General features: G+C 41.6%; 1 protein-coding gene across 3 annotated transcripts in view; it reads right to left on the bottom strand.

Annotated features, from left to right (window-relative positions):
- ADGRL1 (adhesion G protein-coupled receptor L1) overlaps positions 1-23,770 on the bottom strand; it is a 492,076-nt gene that overhangs the window by 20,466 nt on the left and 447,840 nt on the right. For all 3 annotated transcript variants that reach the window (XM_073653856.1, XM_073653857.1, XM_073653858.1), the window contains 13 exons: positions 19,891-20,190; positions 18,769-18,872; positions 18,422-18,607; positions 15,300-15,338; positions 14,954-15,137; positions 11,806-11,928; positions 10,136-10,341; positions 9,233-9,403; positions 8,645-8,854; positions 8,264-8,484; positions 7,635-7,701; positions 1,266-1,357; positions 966-1,134 (listed from right to left, as the gene is read on the bottom strand). In XM_073653856.1, the coding sequence (XP_073509957.1) occupies positions 966-1,134; positions 1,266-1,357; positions 7,635-7,701; positions 8,264-8,484; positions 8,645-8,854; positions 9,233-9,403; positions 10,136-10,341; positions 11,806-11,928; positions 14,954-15,137; positions 15,300-15,338; positions 18,422-18,607; positions 18,769-18,872; positions 19,891-20,190 (2,072 nt within the window). The remainder of the gene's footprint in view (positions 1-965; positions 1,135-1,265; positions 1,358-7,634; positions 7,702-8,263; positions 8,485-8,644; positions 8,855-9,232; positions 9,404-10,135; positions 10,342-11,805; positions 11,929-14,953; positions 15,138-15,299; positions 15,339-18,421; positions 18,608-18,768; positions 18,873-19,890; positions 20,191-23,770) is intronic.

Below are 23,770 nucleotides of genomic sequence, written 5' to 3'. Positions count from 1 at the left end.
TGAGCAGCAGTTGAAAGGCGCTTCTAAAGCAGCATAAATTGAGCATCGAGGCAGCACTGCAGCATAATGTTCTGGGGAAAAAGGAAGCAAAATTAGGTAATGAAGTATATTACAAATATTCATAACTTTGTGTCATGAGAATAATCAAGGGAATCTGTCACTAGGTTTTTGCTAACTAATCTAAGAGCAGCATAATGTAGTGGCAGAGACCATGATTCCAGCGATGTGTCACTTTCTGGGCTGCGTGCTGTAGTTTTTATGACATTACTATTTTATCAGCAGGAGATTATCAATAGAGGACTAATAAACCTACTGTCAGGTAGTCCAACCATTCCCCCAAAACTGATTGGCAGCTGTCTGCCTATGCATAGTGAATATAGAAATCTGTCAATCAGTGGTGTGGGCGGGATTATACAGAGCACAACATTCAGAGAACTGATAGATCTGCAGCAGATAAAACAGTTTTTCATCAAAACTACAGCACCCAGTAAAGTAAGTGACACATCGCCAGAATCAGGGTCTGTGCCTCTACATCATGCTGGTCTCAGATGGGGTAGCAAAGACCTGGTGACAGATTCACTTTAAGTAACAAAAAGTTTAGTTACTCTTTAAGAGGACACAGCTAACAATTGTGTCCTCTTAACTGCTCAATGTTTTTAAGACGGAATGTTTTTTTTCGGTACAGTGATTTATGTACCGTGTGTCTAAGCAATCTGCAGTGGTAGAGCTCTCATATTGATCTAATATTGTATGTTTGTCATTATCTGTTAAGTAAAAAAGTAATGCTTTGCGTTGGCTCTATGTGTCAAAAATAAGCGTTTAGCGGTTAGTGAGTTCCGAGTGTAGCGGGTTTTTTAGGTTTCTGCACAGTATAATTGCAATGGAGTGTCTTTCAGCTAAGGCCATGTTATTTGTGAAATTCCCCGCAAGTTTCATGTTACAGATGTGATGCATTGCATGCTAACCTTCTTCTGGAGAGCGCAATGGAAGATAAAGATGAACAAGCCTTGGAGAGCATTAAAGGTCGTAAAGAGATAAGCCAGAACCAGAGACTCCTTGTTAATGAACAGAAGTCCGAATGCCCAAGTAAGACCAAGAAGGAAGAGCAACGTGACAGCTCCCAAAGCCCAGGACCTAAGGAAAGATAATAAAACACATATGTTCTTTAAAACATAACTAAAAAGAAAGGGTGAAGGCGAAAGCATGAAGAGGAGGGGTGGGGACACAGGAGAAGAGAAGATGTAGGGTTTGCCAAGAGCTCTCACTTGATGTTCTCCAGGCGGCTGGAATCCGGCTTTAGGACAGAAGAGGACCGCAGCATCTTGTGAAGAGTGACCAGGAGGATTAGGAGGTTCACCTGGAGAGATGAAATGTAGACTTTAGCATGGGAGGAATGGGGAGATACATCGTAATGAAGGATAGGAGGCAACTGTTTGCCCCATTCAATGACCATTGAAACAACTTGTCAGTCCATTGTCCAGTGGCGGGGGCATCCACCAAACAGAAGAAGGCCCCTGTGCAAGTCTAATACCTCATCATAATTCACAAACCCACCTGGATCTGGAGGTGGATGTGGCCCCCTTACCTCTGGGGCCCCTCTACGAATGCACAGGTTGCACCAATGGTAAGTCCACCTGTCCCTGTGAAGAGCATAGTCCTACTAAGAATTACATCATCGATTTGGAACAGGGGATGTCACAAACCTGACCTGGCCCTACCTCCCTCCATGAGGCCCCATAGTAGACGTGTCCCCCCCCCATCATAGATAACCTATGTTCTTCATGTTACTTTCAGCACAGCAATTTTTTTATGTTTGGTTGTTGAATTCTGTATCCTCTCATAATTATGTAGAGCTGGAAAAATATGTAAAACATAAAATAAATGAATGTGGCATTAAAGACTAGAACGCTTCGCACAAGCTCTCTCCAACCTGAACCTGGACTTGCATACGGAATGATATCCATATTTTGCCACAAGTGTAAAATGCCCTTGTCAGAGCAAGTCTTAGTGTAGTAGAAAACATACGGAGATTGCGCCTTATAACGCCGCAGGGCCGATCTGCCATCAAAGTTATGCTCCAGCGGAGTCAGTCTGCCATCACTTAAAAAATACAACCCTTAAGCTGTATTGAAAATTGTATATTAATTAAAATACCTAATTGGTCCTAGGAGGGAACTATTGTCATTTTTTTCCCCTTTAATTTTACATTTTTATTACAAGCATCATTTGGTTAAGACCTGATGGTTGAAATTAACTTCTCAAAAGCAAGAAAGTCAGTAACAGATGTGCCGTACTCGTATCCTTCAGAGCTACACATGAGACTCGAGCTTCTCTATACAATATAGATGTAGTAGCGTAAGTTTGTCATCTAGTGGTCGTTCACACCGCCGTATACATCGGACGAGTAATATCTGATTTTTTATCAGATGGCGCTCAGACCAATGTTATTCGGATGCCACTCACCCATTCATGTCGCTCAATGCAAGTGTATTGTGCGAGACTGGAAACAATCTTGTCGGATTCTGGCCTGGAGTACACATATCACATACCTGCGGTCTCGCTGACACCGGAGAATCCTCACAGTGTACAGTGTGCGCCATGTGAGGATTCACAAGTTTGCAGTCACACTACGCAACTGCAGACTTGTCGTTTTAAACCGGACAACCCCTTTAAGAAATAATCCATCCATGTCCAAAGGATCAGGTTCTTGCTTATTGGGAACTGTTGTTGGTAAAGAGAAATGAATGATATTTGAGATCTCGGGTGGTTCTTTAATTACTATTTCTCTAAGTGAAATTAAGTTACAATTTGCAATCTGCAAGACTTGTACTCTCCGGGTTTTATTTTAATAAATCTTATTTAATAAATCTTAATCCTTGTATAATGAAAAGTGCTGCAACTTTTTAATACGTATTTGTTTAATTTTTGTCACCGCTTTCGAGATCTCTGTTGTCTGTGGCCAAAAACCCGCACACTCCTAATATTTTTCACAGCTGGTGGTTTGGTGAAATTGTATTGTATTGTCTTTTAATGAGCTAAGGTACCGGATACATTTTTGCCAAAGTAAATTAGAAAAGTTGTATAACTTTCAATTATGCAATGATTAAACTATATTTACATTCATCTAGAAAAATCCTTTAAGGCTACGTTCCCACGATGAGTACCGTATTTGATGAGTTTTTGATGGTGCAGATTTTCTGTACCTATTAACTAAATTAGGTTCCTTGCATTTTTTTTCTTTGTGTTTTTGAGTGTGTTTTTTATCGTGTTTTTGATGCTGCGGTTTTTGTCTTTTTTGGTATGTCATGTTTTTAATCTAATGTAATTCTATGGAAAAAATCTGCACATAAAACTCATTATGGCCATAAGAGAAATTAACATATGAAGTAGCTAAAACACGTGTAAGGGATGAGAAGAAGATGCCGTGTCAAGAGGGAGTTGAATTTTATAGTAATGAATAGTAATATTTTATTGTCATATGTTTTGTATATAAATCTGCATTTTATACTTATGGCCGGTTGGTGTCTCAGTTTCCTGGAGGTTTTACCTCAGGGCCGTTCTCGGGGATTGGGGAGGGTTGTCCAAAGGAGAACCACTATAAGGAATAGGGCTACCTTTGGCAGCAGTCAGGGTAAGATATAGTTAAAAACTTGGGAATAGTCTGCATATTGGGAGGGGTTAGATTAGATAAAAAAGGGGAAGCACTTCCTAGTTAGGAGGGAAGTCTCAGACAGTGTTAGTGAGTGAAAGCTTCAAGTTCAGTGGATGAATCAGTGGTGAAGGGTCCTGCCTGGTTTCAAGTCTCCAAAGAGCATGAGGACACATTTTAAGCTTCGTGCAGGTCCCGGGGCGGTCTTGGGCCTGTGGCCCAGAAGAGGCATTGGATTCCATGGCTCTGTCTCCCCAGAGTGGAAGAGACCGGTCCAGTCACAGCAAGAGGGAAAGATGGTGGGCTTCAGGGAAGTTGTAATGCCGGATAGAAAACCCCTGGTACCAACAGAAGCTGTTGAGGTGGTGGCAGTTCGGGCAGCATGGAGACAAGATCTGGTAGCATCCTGGGTAACGGGAACAACAAATGGAGGGGACTCTGTCTCAATCTACATGCCGCAGCCAAATTTATCCGAATTGCACTGTAAAGCTGAACCTGTTGAACCGGACCTAATGTCTCCTGTTATGTGTGCAGCTGTACCTGGTCCCAAGGACGGGGAGGTAACAAGGACTCCCGAACGACAAGCGAGTACAGAATGAATCCCGCAGCACAACACACACACATCAGGTTCCTGTTTAGAAGAGGGGTTTCAGGGCGAAGAGGAGTCAGAACCGGCCCACAGCATCGGCACTGTACCTGCCCTTCATACGCACGCAACTAGCGTAAAAAAAAATCACAGTGGGCATGATATTTCTATAAATCCTATCCACTTTACTGAAACTGTAAGACGTTGCGTTTTTTTTGGAGCGAAAAATACGCAGCGTCAAAAACTCATTAAGGGAACTTAACCTAAAACGCCAGAACAGCAAATGCAAAAAAGCAGAGCCATCTTTTACTGCTCTTTCACACTTCAGTTTTTTTTTAGTGCATGTGCTATCAGTTATTTTTACGAACAGATCACAGACCCAATACAATCAATGTGCCTTTTCACGCCTCCTTTATTATCTATGACCAATTATCCGGAGAAATAAAATGGAGACGTGTCCTATTTTGATCCATGTTATGGATCAAACTTGCCAATGCAAGTCAATAAAACTTGAAAAAAAAACGGACAGCACATGGATGTCATCTTTTATCTGTCTGTACTTTACTGTTTAATTGATAGGAGAAGACTTTTTTTATTTCATACGAGAAAAACATATGCAACAAGATTGTAAAAAGTGACATACGGATCAAAAATGGATCCAGCACTCTGAAAAAATCATGGTCCATTTTTCACGTAGGAGAAAAAGAAAACTGATGTGTGCAACCGGCATTAGAAGGATAAAGGAGAGGAGAGAAGATAGAAAACAGCAAAACAGACTACATAAATCTTGCAATTATCCAGGCATGTGTATCACTTTAGGAGTAAGAGATGCCCACATCCTTATCTAAGCTGCTGCCATGTAGGGCACAGTCCGTTTAATAAAAAAAATATTTTTGAAAAAATATCACATTTTTCATTTTTTTTTTACAGCAAAAATAAAAAGCTGTAGCTGGTTCTGTAACATTTTCCCCCAAGGTTTCACAATAGCAAAAAAATAATATCTAGCTGAAAGAATCTAGCACTCGAGATTGATTAAATATCCAATTCTTATTAATTATTAATTATATTAATTAATATAATTAAATAATGAACACCTCCCAAAATAGCACATGATAGGAAAGGTATAAAACCAAATACCAGTGCGTTTCAGGAGGTTAGACTACCTTTATTCATGGTACATGGCACAAACAAAATGTATTAAATGATTAAAGGTAGTTTAACCACCTGAAAAGTGTTTAGGCCGTGTACCATGAGTAAGGGTAGTCTAACCACCTGAAATGCGTTTGGGAAGTGTACCATGAGTAAGGGTAGTCTAACCACCTGAAATGTGTTTGGACTGTGTACCATGAGTAAGGGCAGTCTAACCACCTGAAACATGTTTGGGCCATGCACCATTAGTAAGGGTAGTCTTACCATCTGAAATGCGTTTGGACTGTGTACCATGAGTAAGGGTAGTCTTACCACATGAAATGCTTTTGGGCCGTGTATCATGAATAAGGGTAGTCTTATCACCTGAAATGCGTTTGGGCCGTGTATCACGAGTAAGGGCAGTCTTACCACCTGAAATGCGTTTGGTCCATGCACCATGAGTAAGGGTAGTCTAACCACCTGAAAAGCGTTTAAGCCATGTACCATGAGTAAGGGTAGTTTAACCAGCTGAAACGCGTTTGGGCAGTGTACTTGAGTAAGGGTAGTCTTTCCACCTGAAATGCATTTGGGCAGTGTACCATGAGTAAGGGTAGTCTAACCACCTGAGAAGCGTTTGGGCTGTGTACTATGAGTAAGGGCAGTCTAACCACCTGAAACACATTTAGACCATGCACCATGAGTAAGGGCAGTCTTACCATCTGAAATGCGTTTGGGCTGTGTACCATGAGTAAGGGTAGTCTTACCATCTGAAATGCGTTTGGGCCTTGTACCATGAGTAAGGGTAGTCTTACCACCTGAAATGCGTTTGGGCCTTGTACCATGAGTTAGGGTAGTCTTACCACCTGAAATGCGTTTGGGCCTTGTACCATGAGTAAGGGTAGTCTAACCACCTGAAAAGCGTTTAAGCCGTGTACCATGAGTAAGGGTAGTTTAACCAGCTGAAATGCGTTTGGGCATTGTACCAGGAGTAAGGGTAGTCTTACCACCTGAAATGCATTTGGAAAGTGTACCATGAGTAAGGGTAGTCTTTCCACTTGAAATGCATTTGGGCAGTGTACCATGAGTAAGGGTAGTCTAACCACCTGAGATGCATTTGGGCTGTGTACTATGAGTAAGGGCAGTCTAACCACCTGAAACACATTTGGACCATGCAACATTAGTAAGGCTAGTCTTACCATCTGAAATGCGTTTGGGCTGTGTACCATGAGTAAGGGTAGTCTTACCACATGAAATGCGTTTGGGCCGTGTACCATGAGTAAGGGTAGTCTTACCACCTGAAATGCGTTTGGGCCGTGTACCATGAGTAAGGGTAGTCTAACCCCCTGAGACGAGTAGGTTTTTATCTGTTTTAATACCTTTTCTATCATGGGCTTTTTTTAGATGTATTAATAAAGAAGAATTGGATTTTTAATCAATCGCAAGTGCTGGATTCTACCTACTCTACGTGATCTTTTCTGGCAGGACACCGGTGAAATATGTCTCATTGTTTGTCCAAAGAAGTGGTGATCTGATCATTTTCTCTGCTTATTTTTTAAAATAATATAAGTGCCATAAAAATGCTTGTAAACAATGAATTAAAATCATAGAAAAATACACTGCAAAGAAGTGGGGCTTTAAAAACTTTTTTAGAGTTGCGGATACTTGGTCGAAGATCATAAATAAGCAGGATGTGAATTTTGTTCCTTCTATCCTATGAATAAACTGATTTGCTTATTGCTCATGGATAGGAATCAATTAGAGATGCAACATAACCCAAGGACTACACGATATACGTGCCTAGTTGTGTAATGTTAGGGCTACACAGAGACATGTGTCCTGCACCAAAAACTTTGGTGTGACCTGCCCGCGGCTCCCTATCACTGGACTGTTCTAGAGCTGCAACTTGGCTGTAAAAAAGTGTAAAATTAAATAGCAGACATGTCGCGTGCGATTTACAGTCACATGTGACTTACATTGAAGTCTATGGGGAAAAGTCACATGAAAATTTTGCAAAACACAAATTCAATAGGTTTGGATTTTTTACAGTTGCGTATCATAATGCAACCACATTGACAATCCTTAGATGTGATGGAATGTCTTTGTGTAGTCCTAGCCCTATGCAAAATGGACTATTTGAGTAATGAAGCCTAGAAAAAGAGTAGAAGAGTGAGAAAAAAGAAGACATATAAAGGAGAGCAGAAAACATAGTGCCGGATAAATTTAAGCAGTGACAGTGAGCTAAAGAGAAAGGACACCAGTATCATTACTCACCACAATAACAAGGGAAACCGGGCCAATAAAACTCCAGATGAAATAATTATCAACTCGCAGCCAGCAACTGTGACAATAAGAGAAGCGGCAAAACAGACAGTGAGGAACATTGATAGAAACGCAGAGAAACAGCCACATCCAGATAAGTAATTAATGAGAGATGAAGACACTTGCAGTCACAGAGCAGTTACAAAGAATGAGGGAGAATGGTTAAGGGCAAAATTACATTGTTTGAGACAATACAAGACCTATGAAAGCAGTTACATGGGAAAAAGAATATGGAGACCATTAGAAATATGACTAAATATGAAGAATGTGATGAACAATGACCATTGGAAGGATGAAGAGAGTAAAAAGACATGTAATAACAAGGATGGAGATGGTGTAAGTTGGATGAGGTTTATTAGAATAGAATACAAGATCGTAGAAGATACAACATGGTCACCACCAAGTCACTGATAATGATTTGGAGGAATGGTAATGACAGTAGATGATGGAGATGGTGTAAGTTGAATGGGATACATAGAAGTGTACATATTGGGATAAAATACAACTTTGTAGAAGATACATGGTCACGGTGTACGTATCGGGATAGAATACAAGATCGTAGATAACAGAGGAAGACTTACGCCTTATCTGTGCCGTAGCTCCTGTAGTCCACAGCTGCAGAGATCCCCACCACAAGAGCAGGAAACACGTATCCACACAGATAGTAGTACTTCCTTCGGGAATGTTCTGTTTCAAACACTTCCACCAACATAAGATAAAGCTGAACACCCTCCAAACACAGCCAAGAGAAAGCCGATAGACTGAAGAAGTGCAGGAGACCAGCTAAAATGGGACATACCACCTTTAAAAAAATACAACATGGTCACCACCAATTCGTTGGACACAATTTGGAGAAATGGTAATAACAGTAGACATTTAGAGATGGAATGAGAAATTAGGTTGGAAAGGTAAATGTCTTTCAGTCTAGAGTTTTGAGGTCAGGGAAAACAAGTTAGTTGTACCTGGTACTGAGTTTTGTCGATACCAGTGAGGAAAAGAAGTTCAGCCAGGAACAGACTGACACACAGATTCTTATGGATGGTGTTTCTGTCAGTCTGAAGACCCCTCAAGAAGCAGAAGGTGGATATACAGATTCCGAGACAAACCAGAGAGATCACTATTCCCACCCAGGAGATGACCGAGAGAAGCAGCTCATTTATACGCCCTTGGTACTGAGAAAACAAAAATTTTGTTTTACAAAATCATCCAACATTTGTTATGCAGATCCTCTAAAATAAAACTGGACAACCATGATGTACATATAGGAGGGCCCAATTTGTTACACAAACCTGTGTAATATTGTGTATTTTCTACAACTCGGCTCTGATTGTCATAATGTGTGATTTATGGTTTTACTTTACATAGGACGAAATACGTCACTAAGAATCTCAGGGCCAACTGTTCAGTAAAACCTTTACAGAAAACCTTGATTATAAAAGAAACCCACTAGGAACCAAATTAAAAAGAGAAGTTAAAGTCATATTTTATTAAAGTAATGAAATCTTAATCTTCCGAAACGAAATAAATCATGACAGTAACAGCGCGCTCACCATGTCTCTATGGGCCATCAGCACAGCAAAATTAGTTAGGTGGTTGCACGCACAGGTCGTGTGGGTCTTGTTAGTATGCAGCAACCGACAACCCTGTGTTGACCAAAAACCCAACATCGAGCGCTCAGAGTAATTCCAGAAGGTGCAGTTGGCATTGAAGTGGTTTTTAGACTGAAAAACAGGAACAAATAAGGTAAAGTAAGCTAAGATATACATGTAAGGTATGCTAAACATTCATGATTCCGTATAGGAAGGTGGATAAGCAACAAGCACACTCTTTTGGAAAAATTTGGACATGCTGGAACCCAACATAATTCCCTCGACATCAGGGGAGTTGGGAGACCTCCACACATATTAATGCTTAGCTAATGTATACATTCACTATCCCCCTATACAATCTAACAGTGTATTGAAAAAGCCTTAACATACAAAGTCTACTACACAATCTTTCTGCTCTCCAAGCTCAAATATAAACTCGGCCAAAACCCAATTGGGCTACTTCCTTTACAAAATCATCTACTCTCCATACATTTTCCGATTGGATCTGCCAACAAATAGCCAAAGTTTATGGCCAGATTTAATAATTACCATTTTCCATACCAACAACTAGATTTCCATAGCTTAATCTATTTGAACCATAAATGGAGCCTTCTTGTCTGTCAAATTGTCCTTTTGTAAATGTCTTTCTAAAAGATAAGCTTCACCATTGTGGACATTTGACATTCTTTTGGCTAACGAAGTCTACACTGTCTCTACTGCGTTTTTCCCCGACTTTACGTCAGATATTTATCCCTTTATTTTCCAGAACTGTTTGCAGGTGCTAAACAATAGTTTCTTACATTCAGCTTTTTTCTGTCTTCCATATACAGTGTACTCTATCCCCTTTTAAATGTTTGCGTTCACCTGTAAATGTGGTAGCGTAAAAATAACAGGGTCCATGAGGAAAACTCTGCTGGACTCCTTATTAATCGAAGCTGCGATGATCTGTGAGTTCACCACCAAAGAGTGTCCCGAGGAGCTGCCTTCTCCACCAAAGCGTACAGTGGAATTCTCCGTGGACAAGAAGAGGCCCAAATTATTGTACAGGATGAAGACCACTTTCACAACCCCTGAGATGGAAAATCATGAAAATGTTAGGAGTCAGGGATTGCAGTGATAACAAAGTTGAAGAGTGAATTGTCACATAAAGACAATGGTAATATATTGGAATCATACTGGAAGAGGCTGAAGACGACCAGTTTTCCCACGATATTAGTAATTGGCAGACAATTATAAAATCACCAACAACACTGATCAACTGATCACATTTGTACTAAGCTTGTGACTACAGGCCCCCCATACGCATTAGACTAATGTCGTCCAAACACACCAATATTGACGGGTTTGGCTGACACTCTAATGTGTATGGGAGTCCCGGACAATTGATCGTCAGGACTCAGGAGAGCTGTCGGTTCAGCATCTCTGATTTGAACTGCTGATCACATTGTTCTCGCGAAGAAAAGCCATAACTAAACATGTCTGGCGATTGCTTTCTCGTAGAGGACACAAGAGTGCTCGGTCAAATGATCGGACCTGTGCATGGCAGAGTCAGCTGAGATGGCTGTCGGCCAAACAATCAGTTGAAGCTTCGTTCAACTGACAGCCATCTAATGTGTATGGCCATCTTTAGACATAGGAAAATGTTCCGCCAACGGATCAGCAATATAGGTGTCAATCGAGCCTCAATGGGTTTTTCTTTTTGCTTAAAAAGTGTCTGTCAGTAGGATCAACCCTCCGAAGCCGTCAGTATGGGCATAAAGGTCATAGAAAGTTTAACAAAATTATAACTTGATATCTACGATCAATGTCTTATTACAGAGAAATCCACATTTTTCTTATATATAAATGAGGTATTAAGATCTATGGGCCGGACATAGATCTCCCTGAGAATCTGCCTCCAAGACTTACTTTAAATGAAAGGGGGTGTTAACAGTGTGAGACATGTAATGACTGACATTCTGCTCTCCTCATCTACATGTCTCACATGAGTAACGTCCTCTTTTATATAAAATAAGCCTCGGAGGCAGATTCTTAGGGAGATCTATGTCCGGCCCATAGATCTTAATGGCTCATTTACATATTCAATAAAAAGTGGATCAAAAAGACATCGGATCATGGATATCAAAGTATCATTTTATTCAACTTTCTATTATCTACCAGCCCATATAGATAGCGTAGGAGGGTTGATCCTACTGACATATTCCCTTCAAAAAGACCTTGGATGGGTAACATACTTAAGTTTTGCAAGTCCTGTCATTTTTAGATAGATCCAATGAAGTTGGTGAATTAGACCATCTATTAACTTCTTTGGCTATGGAACAAAGTAGCAATATAATTCTAACTAGCCACGATCATGTTTTCAGAAATGTTGTTTTTATTTCAATCCATAGCCTCTTGCAGCAGAGCTTTTGAACCATGCGTAATGTCGAGATGTTGAATATAATTTACTGTATGTAATAAAGAGAAGAACATAACCATCTCAGCAACGACTTATCTACAGAGAGAAACACAACCTAAATAATGACACATCTCACCATTGCGACTGTTCTGCTTGATGGATCTGGCAGACAGCTGGATAGAGCTGACACTGTGGTTGTCTTGAGGGAAGATCAGCTCGGAGACGGGGTCATCGGTGTTTATGACAGAAACTTCCAGCACTGCGAGAAGACATGGACGGTTAGGGCAAATTCAGACATTCCTGAGACTGTCCCATTCATCTTAATGGATCTTGCAGAAAAGCGTATACTTGCTGTTGAACCAACTCCGTTCACATCAACAGAACTGTTTCTCGCTTGCAGAAATTTCAGCATCACATCTGACACTTGTGGAATTACCATTGGAGAGAGCATAGATGTAGGCACAGAGCAAACATCACTTCTTTAATAAGCAATATAGGGTTGATTAACGCTACGCTGAATAGAAGAACAGGGTTTGTTGAATGGTTGGGTTTTACAACGTGACATCTAGTTTGGTGACACGGTACGGCCATTGACAGGTCCATCTATTTCAGCTTGTTTTGACATAGTTATTGTAAGGCTCTGTTCGCAAGCGCAAATACATGAAATGGGAAATGGTTCAAAAAATCTGTTATGTATCCTATAAATCCAGAACTATTATGCCAGACTAATCACAACCCAAAGGCCCTCAAACATATAGATGAAATTCGGCCAAACCAGCCAATTTTGGTGGGACCAGTAGACCACCTGATGTGTATGAGGGCCTCCCGACTCTCCTGAACATTTGTTCTCATGGGACAGAATTAACAGCCAATTGGAATTTCCATGGCTGAACCTTTTGTTTAAAGGGGAGATAAGCCCCTGCCAGAGCTTTATACTCTCCCTGTTGAAAACACCTGAACGCTCGACTTAGTTCCGTATGTATGCAGGAGTTGGGAAGAGATAGCTGTCTTCCTAATGAACCTTCGACTGAGAGTTATCTCATGTATATTGATCGGGGTTATCTCATGTTGTCTTCAGGAGTTCACCACTTCCCAGCTTTCCAGCTTCCTGCTTGTCGGTGAAGCGGTGCGCTCCTGTAGATTAATAGTTCCTGCTGGTGGCACAGTTGAGCCACTGGCACAAATTGTGTGTTCTCAGATGCTGCTAGCAGTGGGGGCATCGAAAGAGCCCGGGTGCGCTGCTTCAGAGCCGTGCTTGAAAGCTGTACAGCAGAGAGCTTGTGAGCGTGCGCTCTTTGCATAGGAAACTGGCTACCTATCATAGATTCCGGAGGTGACAGGTAATTTTAGTAATGATCTGTAAACTATTGAATTAAAAATTATAACAAAAAGGATTTTTAATACAAGCACTTTGCAATTTTACCCATTTAATAACACGAGACAACCCTTTTAAGGGTTCGTGCAGACGAGCGTATTTTCGGTCTGACTGCGATCTGACAAAACATCGGTTCACACTCGGACCAAGGTTAGTCTATGGGGTCGAGCACATGTTCGATTTTTACATGGACAGAGACTGTCCAAGGAAAAAATTGCTGTATACCCAAGTTGTATTTGATATTCGGATTGCACTTGACCATGCAAGTCAATGAGAGTGTGGAAACCATTGGACTGCACTCGGATGAATTTTTTTTCTCCGTCTTCTCCTCATCCGAGAGAATCGGAGCTCGGTGTGATCAGAGTTTGATCAGAGTGTCATTTGCATAATCAGCCTGATTCTCTAGGATGAGAAACTCTACGGCCATCTGCATCTACTGTAAGGGAGGGTTCTGCTTTGGTAATGTAATTACAGAAAGGCTGGGATAAAAATAAAGGGGTTATTTAATCAGCAGAATTTATGGTTTATAAACTTCATAGAGGTGGTTCCTCTGTCTGGGATTCTAGGACTGGCTCCCGTTATGGAGGACTTGACCCATCCTTGTATCATCCCGACAAACAATCATCTGAATTCTCCATCAAATAAAGCTTCATTTTCCCTAGCCTGGGCGCGGCAGAAGAGAAGAATGGCAGCAGATTTCCTTAGGAATATCAGATGTTTGCTAGAGGTGCTGAAAGCCAGACCTGGGGTGACTAGCTGATGGAAAGAAGGTGTCTCTGATGACATAGTCCCATTAATAGATCTCCGTAGCAAAATATTTTGAAATTTTGGTGAGATAGTACACTTTTAGAAACCAAATATGTGGAAATGTGTGTTACTGGTCGAGAAATTGTGTAGTACAGTGGTCCCCAACCTGTGGTTCTCCAGCTGCTTAAAGACTACAACTTGCCCAAGTACAGGAAAGCCCCGGAAGCATTTCTTCATAGTTTCATAGTTTCTTTTAAGGTTGAAATAAGACACAAGTCCATCGAGTTCAACTTATAACCTAACAGGTTAATCAGTAGGGAAGAAAACACACTGAAAAATATAGACACCAATTCATCAAAGTGATAATGCCAGAATTCTGGTGGAAATCGGTTTGAAAACTCCATTTTTTTGAGCAAAAAATGTGAGACTTTTGCAGTTTTTATGCCAGTTTGCCCACCTCTGCCCATTTTGGCAGAGCTGGGGCAGGACGGGTGCAGGGCAAGCTATTGCATTCCTTACACCAGAAATATTACTCCAGTCCATGATTTGTGTCAAGAGGCGCTCCACTCGTTAGATGTTCCTGACTCATTAAGAGGTGTGCGCCTTTCAATGAATCAGGAGCATCGGACTCCAACACATTCCCTCATTAAGACCCGTGTGAACATCACCAATCTTGATGAATTTGGGCCATATTATTACAGGTTATAGGTACTAGATTCTGTGATGGGACGTTGACCTAGGGAACTGCTCTGAGGAGCAAGAGCAGAAAGGAATTTTTCCCCTAATATGATGCAATTAACATCTGTCCCATGGAGGTTTTGTCTTCCTCTGGATCAGCATGTTAGGTTCTAGGTTGAACTCGATGGACTTGTGTCTTACTTCAACCTTAAAACTGTGAAGCTTCCATCTTGTCAAATCATGTTCACTTTTTTAGCTTTCATGTCGACTGAGCATAGTTTTGGGTGGTCTGGACCACAACAGTTGAAGGAGTTCACCAATGCAATGATTTTGATAATGAAACTCTACGATATGATGCGAGTGGGAATCAGTTCATCAATAATTGTAATCCCTCAACGTAAAATATTCTTATTTCCGCCAGAAGTTTAGCTTTGAATATTCATATTTTTTATTAATATTCCTAAAATAATGGCTGGTGACTCACCAACATTTGGCTTAGCAGTCTGGAAGCGTGCAGGTTCCTTGACATTATCAGCTACTAGGAAAGCCCCTTCCTCCAGTATGTCCAGTAACATGGTAGCCGCGTGTTCTTGCTCTGTGACATTCATGTCTCTCCATGAGGGTAGTGCTTCTGGGCGTAAAAGGTTATCCACTGTCTCCACCACCGCCTGCACAAATAAGAATAAAAATGTCCTCACCAGTAACTATTACCTGCTGGGATACAGTAATGCGGACTGGATATGACTGTACGTGGCACAGAGAGCGTCCACAGAATAGTGATGCTAGCACCTGCACAACATCAGATATAACACTACTATATCCTCCGTTACCTTGATGTAATCCTTGCAGGTTCTCTCCCTCTTGTGCATCTGTAAAATAATAAAAAAGGGTTAAAAACCAGCATGCATAATGCATCTATAGGTCAGCAGCAGAATAATTTATGTATACAGGAAAAATCAGAGAACAACACTGTTCACACATGCGACTGGACGCACAATGCAAATCTTGCAAATTCCCCTCCTTCTTCTGTGCGCCAAGGATGTATAGAATGACAGCGCACAAATGCAACATGAATGGCGTCATTCCACACATCCACAGTCTCTGTCGTCTATGCGTTGTTCCACAAATTGGATCAAAAGAACATTTTTCGGAATTCTTTTTGTTTTCCTTTTTTTGGGTGGGTGGGGGGCAATTGGTCTCCAAAGAAACGGATATGTGAACAACCCCATAGAATATAATGGGTACGTGTTCTATCCATGGAAAACAAAGGTAGAACATGTACGTGAAACAAAGAGGTGTGAATGGGGTGAACGGCTGGGTTTTCACTGGGTGTTTTATTCACTTTTATTTTATTACAATTTTCATGCATTTTTTATATACTTGTTTAAAGAGAACCTGATAGCTGATACATGCTGCCCGATCCGCGGACTGCATGTATCAGGCACTGGCTGGTATATTTGACTCTGAAACGCTGCGGTGTTACAGAGAAAAACAAACTTTAAGAGCTGCCGGCTACTGAGCCGCACGGTAAACTAGTAGAACAGGCGGGACCCCGGCAGCTTCTCCCTGCCCGCTGCCCTTGATTGACAGGTCTCTGCCTGTGTGCACTTATTAAAAATGCATTGTCGAAATACACAGCGTATAAAAGCATGTTTTGTTATGTTCTTAAGGGTTCGTGCACACGACTGATTTTCTCATACAAGTTTTATCTGGTTTTCATGGATTTCACTCATACTGTATGTATGATATTCTATGGTGCTGTGCACATGTCCGATTTTTTTCTCGGACTGAGTGCTCAGTGGAAAAAATCACAGACATGTCCAATTTTGATCCAAGGGTTAAGATCAAAATCGGCAATGCAACTCTATGGGTCCATTGAAAAAATTTTCCCAGACTGACAGAATGGAGAAGGTGGAGAAACTTTTTTTTTTCTCTCCACATACGAGAAAAACTAATGCCACTCTGATCAAACTCTGATCAGAATAATTGGGCCGTTTTTTTCGCATGTGGAAAAATTGGTCGTGTGAACCAAATCTGAAAGTCAAGTTTTCCTTTTATAAACTGCTGCTGCTACCACCTTATTTCCGTATTGACACATGTCTCTACAACCTCTTTATATCACCACAGTAGTGCGGCATACCTTTGAAAAATAACAAGCCCTCCGCCTTTAATTGACGTCTTTTACAGATGGAATGGATTGGAGATGTCATCTACGTCTATCAAAGGTGGGAGGCACTAATGGCGGGCAGGGAGGTAGTGCCAAGCATGGTTCAGAGACACCCATTGGACCGCTTGGAACAGATTTGCATGCTTTATAAAACTATTTTTCAAAGGTATGCCGCACTATTGTGGCAATATAAAGGGGGTCTACAGACGACCATTAGGATCCATACATAATGTGGTGGCAGCAGTTTGTAAAGGAAAAACCTACTGCCAGGTTCCCTTTAACAAGAGCGTGTTACAGTGACACCCAGCCTTAAGCCTTTTTTCTCATGTCAGTTTCTGTCATCTAGGTGTTTTCCATGTACAGCACACAGATGCATTATATAATACTGAGCTTTGCACCTTCCCTTGAGAAAGCAACGCACTGTCAACGCGAAACGCGCGTTGGGAAGTTGTTTTAGCACCCTTTCATCCCACTGGGGGGTCTCCTATCCTTGGGTAAGTGTCCACTACTGGTTTCACTTTTGTTCCAGTTCAGCACAATTTTTCAGGAGGGCTATCATTCAGTGTTCCCTCTGATTGGCTTTTGATTAGCTATGGGGTGTTTTAGCAGCATTTTCTGCTCCCCTTCATCTAATGTTACCTCCTAATAGTCTTTCTGCTAGGTGGTTAATGTGCTGATAGGTGGCTTTTGTATACTTGTTAACTTCATTACCTTCCACTTTACCCCTTGGAGTGGTTATCCGTTTGGGGTGTCTGCTTCTGTCCTGTACACATTGTAGATGTTTTATTGACTCTATGTGAAATTTTTACAATTTATATATTTATTTAATAAAGAATTTTCATATTTGCATTTAAAAGCTCTTGTTGTCTCCTGTTATTATATGTATCTTGGAGCTATGCTGCTGTCCCGGCACGTTCTTACCTATTGGTATTAACGTGCCTTCAGCAACCATGAATTTGGGTTGTGTTTCTATTTTTTTGGGGGGGTAGACAAATAGTTGGCAAAAAATAAAACGGAGACATGTCCTACTCTGGTCCATTCAAGTGAATATGTCCTTAAAGGCGTTGTCCGGTCTTAAGCTACAAGTCTGCAGTCATTCTATGTGACTGCAGACTTGTGAATCCTCACATTGTGTACACTGCACGTTGTGAGGATTCTTACGCTTCGGGACTAGTGGGTGCATGACAGCAAGTATTTGATTTGCATACATGCAGCACATGCTGACTAGAAGTGTGCAGCCTTGTTCAATGTAAGTGTGTTGAGCAAGGCCAGACACGTCTAGTCTGAATATGGCCACCGGATAATCCTCCTAGCTCGCAGTGCGCGCAATGTAAGGATTCACAAGTCTGCATTCACATAGAGTGACTGCAGACTTGTAGTTTTAGACCAGACAACTCCCTTAAAAACTAATTGCTTGCTAAAAGTTGAATGAGAAATTTTCATGCACTTTTTGAGAGAAACTGAAAAACGGAGCACAAACGGATGAAAGATGGACTGTGACATGGATGAAAAATGGTCCTTTTTTTGCTGACACAAATGAACAGAGATGTGGGAATAATTCTGATGTTTTCTCAGAAGGAGCAGCCGTCATTTGACAGCCTCATCCTGTTTGTTAAGCAGACGGCTGCACCCGAGGTGTCAGTGTTTTAATGGTCATTGACTCATAAGTATGTGCATTGTGTAGCCTGATTTTGCAAGTGGAATGAGCATTAGATGAATTAGCAACCACTAGGCCAAGGAGTAGATGAGTAAGATAAATTAATAGTTTGAGGCACCTCTACTTACCCTATTGTAATTCTTCCCAGCACTCTCTCGTTCAATTGGTCTTAGGGCTTGTAACTGAGCATCAAGAATATCAACCAGCTGTTCTAGAAGACGTACGGACGATGTAACGTCCCCTGCATAGATCTGTCCACGGGTGTGACGGGCTAATTCCCCTGCAATGTTAGCGGCGTTCTCCCCACTCTTAATCTGAGATTATAGAATAGGAGCCAACGTTAATTGTGGAGACATAAATATAATCTTAGAACCATTGAAAGGTTCAAAAATACAAACATAAAAAAAGATACAAGTAGTAAAATAACGGTTAAAAAAAAGAAAGCATTCTCTGTATGAGTGTGGCATCTTCTCACCTTCTGTGCCACTTGATTGACCCAGGGAGAAGTGCAATTACTTAGATCGGGGCCTCGAGGGTTCCATATGGCCAATGTGGGCAAACAGAGAAAAGAGGCAATGCCTGAGAAAAGATAGAGGGGAGAACTTACAGAGAAAGAAGGTTCTGTCGTCTGATTCCAGATCAGTTCAAACAATTACTGGCTACAGAAGAATTAGGATTATATTAAAGGGAATCTGTCAGCCGTTTTTGCTATGTAATCTGAGAGCACCATGATGTAGGAGCTCAGACCCTGATTCCAGCGATGTGTCACATACTGGGCTGTGTGTTCTTGTTTCAATAAAATCACTGTTTTATCAGCAGGAGATTATCATTAGAGGACTAGTTGTCTCGTGCCATGTAGTCTTCCTGCTCTGTGTGACCCCGCCCCCATAACTGATTAGCAGCTTTCTGTCAATGTACAGTGTACACAGAAAGCAGCCAATCAGTGGTGTGGGCGGGGTTATACTGAGCTCAGCATTCCAAGCTCTGCCAGATCTGCAGCAGAGAAAACTGTGATTCTATCACAACTACGCCAAGCAGCCTAGTAAGTGACACATTGCTGGAATCAGTGTGTCAGCCCCTACATTATGTTACTCTCAGATTACATACCAAAAACCTGGTGACTGATTCCCTTTAACTGTTACAGTCTCTGTAATTACTTATTTTTATGTGTAAATAGATAGGAACAGTCATATTTGGTGGAGGGTGTTTTTCCTTCATGATCTACTATAATTGTGTAGTTTTATGATATGATGATGTATAGACCATGGTAAAATTTAAGGTAGCCATACACCATATATAGCTGATGGTCCTCCCAACCACCACATACCCAACAAGCATATGTTCTCAATTGAGAGAGGGGAATAATTTGCTGATAGACACCCCTAACAGTGGCGTGTCTCCCTTGAGAACAAAAGGAATGAGCATGTTGAAATACAACACGCTGACCATTCTGTCCACCAACATCGGCTTTCGAGAGTCATGATATCCCCATTCATGCCCGTGGTCAGTGAAACTGATGAGTTCATATAATGTAATCAGAGTCAACTCTCCATAATTCTGCAAAAAAACTATTAAAATGCCTTAAATGACTACTTACCACGTGTGCCCTTTGGACATGGCCTTTCTACTCGCATGCCTTGCTGGGTGGCCGGCCATTGTACTTTCCTCTCCTCACGGGCTGGACAAAAAATTTCTGGATGTGAATTCTGGTTAGAAGGGGGAGGACGCCGTGTACCAGGGGTAGGAGGATCATGACCTATTTGATTTATAGCGCCCACTGGATGCGTGGTAAGGGGTTGCCGGCGGACAGTAGTGGTGGCAGAAGGTAAAGTGGTAACCGTCACTGGAGGTGGAGGTAGAGTAACTGTGACCACTGGTGGGGTGGGAGTAACGGGACCTAGATTGGGAGAAGCAAAACAAGAAAGACGTGTTTTAGAAGACTGAAAGATGTAAAATAGTGACAGAGCATAAAGCCGGTGATGTTTCCACTACTCTGTTCCTTGAGTTTATTTATTTTAATGGTGTGCTGAATGGCATCCTAACTCACTGTGTCCATTGGGTTCACAATTGAAATTCTAAATTAACTTCTCAATATATTTTTGCAGTGTAGGAGGAACTTTTAGTACCCTGAGGACAACCACGCAGTTAGAAGCCATCAACGCCAGAACCCCAGCACCGCAGGGCAACAGTGCTAACCAGTGAGCCACTGTTCTCCTCTTTCTCTACAGGTCGTCGTTGGGGCGGGAATAAACAGAAAAGGGCCCTTTAAAGGCAATAACTATTTGTTCCGGATCCCATGTAAACATGGCAGTCTGATTGAGCAAATGTTGGCAACCTGGCAATGAGCAAATGTTGTCCCATTCATTGGGTGTTTGGATATTTTATGAGGCCTAAAAAATAACCCGATGAATGAGAAAAGCCCTCGTTTGTCTGGCGAAATGATTGTTTGCACAGTGCAAAAGATCACCGTTGTCTGTGGTGCATCATCCCGTGTAAACAGGACTCGCACTGCTGACAGCTTTGGCCACCCATGCGCACTGAGTGATCTATTACAGATCTCTCAGTACGCATTGTTCACTTTGGTCTGGCTGTGTTAACACGCTATTAAACAACTACTGATCGGTAAAGGTTTAGTGCCGTCAGGCCGTGTAAACTAACCCTTATTCCCCAAGATTATGTTACCCCCCATCGAAAATATGGGGGATAACTTACTGATTACAGGGGGTCTGACTATTAGGACCCCCACAATCCCGAGATCAAGGCTATGAAACTCCCGAACCCGAGCTCTGCAGAGCCCAATCTTATTATGAGTGGAGGTGCACATGATATTCGGGTGCATTCAGACAGTGAATGGAGTGAAGGTTGAGTATATCCACCTCTGCTCCATTCAAGACAGAGCTCTGTTCCTGGGTTACATAGCCCCGATCTCTGGGGGGTCCCATTGGTCAAACAAATAACCCTTTATTATTATCCTGCTCACTTATATAGCACCAATAATTCCACAGCCCTTTACAGACATCATCATCGCTGTCCCCAATGGGGCTCACAATCTACATTCCTTATCAGTATGTCTTTGGAGTTTGGGAGGAATCCAGAGAATCCGGAGGAAAACAGGGCTGTGGAGTCGGTAAGCCAAACCTCCGACTCCTCAATTACAATGACTCCCGACTCGACGACTCCGACTCCACAGCCCTACCTCGCTGTTGAGCATGTACATAAAGTGCAGCACAGATTCATCTCAACTAAAAGCCGAGATCCTTAGATGAGGAACAGAACAGACATTTATAGGACATTTCATAACGTTCCCAAATTCTTATGAAAAAATTTACAGCACATCCTGCATTGTACTACTAAACCCAATTTATGATATATTTTAGGAGTCGGAGTTTGTCCATTTTATACCGACTCCACCAAAATGGACTCCAACTCCACAACCCTGGAGGAAATCCACGCAAAAACGGGGAGAACTTACAAACTCCTTGCAGATATTGTTGTTTTAGGGATATTAACCAAGGACCATTGAGCCACCGTGCTGCCCTTTAGTGTGTACCTCTCATTTGAAATTATTTTTGATATGTTATACAATCTTAAATATGCTACAGACCTGAGACCCCCACCGATCGCTCAAAACACTGCTCTGAAGTGCTCCCCTCTGCAAGCAGGTTCTGCGTAAGCGCTTGCACAGAGTGGTGTACGGACCCATGGACGTTCCATTCAGCTCGCACACCGATCTATGAGCGCGTCCATGCATGAGCTGAGGAAATCAAGTTTGTCACTTGTTTATGATCAGCCACCACCTTCCCACTCCCTCCACCCCACAAAGAAAAAAAATAGATATAAAGCCGGTTCTCTACAGCTTCCTACCGTAGTTGCTCTAGGCACCAGCCTCTTAAAATACACAGCCGGGAGCCTTGGCACTGTACGATGCGTCTCAGTTGGTATTAAATGTCCTCTATAAGGGAATCAAATAACTTCAGGCAACATCTCCCTATAGCCAGTGGCTCTTCTACTACGACTGCACCCGTTCTATTACCATAGCATAATAAAGCAGAGGATTAACAGTTTTATTGGATTTTGGGAATGCACTAGAAATAAATATGAACTCATGAATATTGTGGGGAAGGCAGGCAGCGGACAATTTCCAAAGAGAAACACATCTGAAACTTTACACCCCCCCCCATCCTCTATTTGAAGCTTGCAAGAATTTAGTACTAAACTGGGATTATTAGTAATTCAATTAGTAATTAGTATTCAATTATTATATGAATATTTGTGATAATACAATAATCCATCATGCAGCATAAAATGGTCATTGAATCTATACATCACCGTTTCCCTTTTACAGGCAATGGGGTAACGGCTGAGGAGGAGGATGGGCATAAACTGGCGTAACAATATCTGATAACGAAGAGAGTAAGAAAGACAATATCTAATGATTAGCTCCACGTCAGTTAATAAAAATATTGGTAATCCATAAGTTTTCATTTTTTCTTGTTACTACTGATTAAACGCCATAGAAAATACATGTTCAGCGTTATTCATAACAATGGGAATGATTATCCACGTGGAAACATTGCCATCGTTGTAGATATATTTCTCATTTTACAGCCGGTGTCTCAAAAATTAGGGATTTGACTAGATGGAGTGGTGGCATCTAGACACTGGAGCCTGATGGACCACAATAGTTCCTTCTGCCCCACATATTGAGACCAGTACTACAGAGTTGGGGGACACTATTACAGATTGTGTATTTGGGTCTAGAGGAGGGATGTCAAACTCAAATACACAGAGGGCCAAAATTAAGAAGTTGGACAAAGTCGTGGGACAACTTTGATATTTATTAAAAAAAAATGTTTACAATGGAGGAAGTTTTTCCTTATCATCTAATATGGAAACAAACTTAAAGGGGTTGTCCCGCAGACAAAGTACATTTTAATTAATAAATCTTAAGAGACCGAACACATGACTGGAGCATTGAGTATTTCCTCGTGGGCAGGGGCGTACAATGAAATCATGGGGTCCCATAGCAGAAGAAAAACACCTTAATATTCGGCAGGGTCACAGAAGAGAATATCTCACAACTTTACAGCCCTTACAAAGTGATTTTCCTCCTATTGAAGCCCCTAAATTGCTCTTTCATTGCCCTAACAAAAGTGCCCCCAAACACAGTATAATACCCCCAGAGTGAATATCTCCACAGTACACTCCACGCGCATGGTATGATGACCCTACTGTATCCCTCCACCCCTCAACTCCCCTGGCAAAGTATGGTGACTCCAACACAGTATGATGCCACAACTGTGATCCCATACAGCCCTCCACACTATATAATGGGCCTCACATAGTCCTCCATACTGTATAATGGCACCACATAGTGCTTCATACAGTGTAATAGCCCCACATAGTCCTTCATACAGAATAATGGCCCCCACATGGTCTTCCATACAATATAATGGACCCCACATAGTCTTCCATAC

Source organism: Phyllobates terribilis, unplaced genomic scaffold (assembly GCF_046119375.1).
Source record: "Phyllobates terribilis strain yellow unplaced genomic scaffold, ASM4611937v1 Scaffold_11__3_contigs__length_659146591, whole genome shotgun sequence".
Classification (NCBI taxonomy): Eukaryota; Metazoa; Chordata; class Amphibia; order Anura; family Dendrobatidae; genus Phyllobates; species Phyllobates terribilis.
This window is presented reverse-complemented; position numbering and strand designations above follow the sequence as displayed.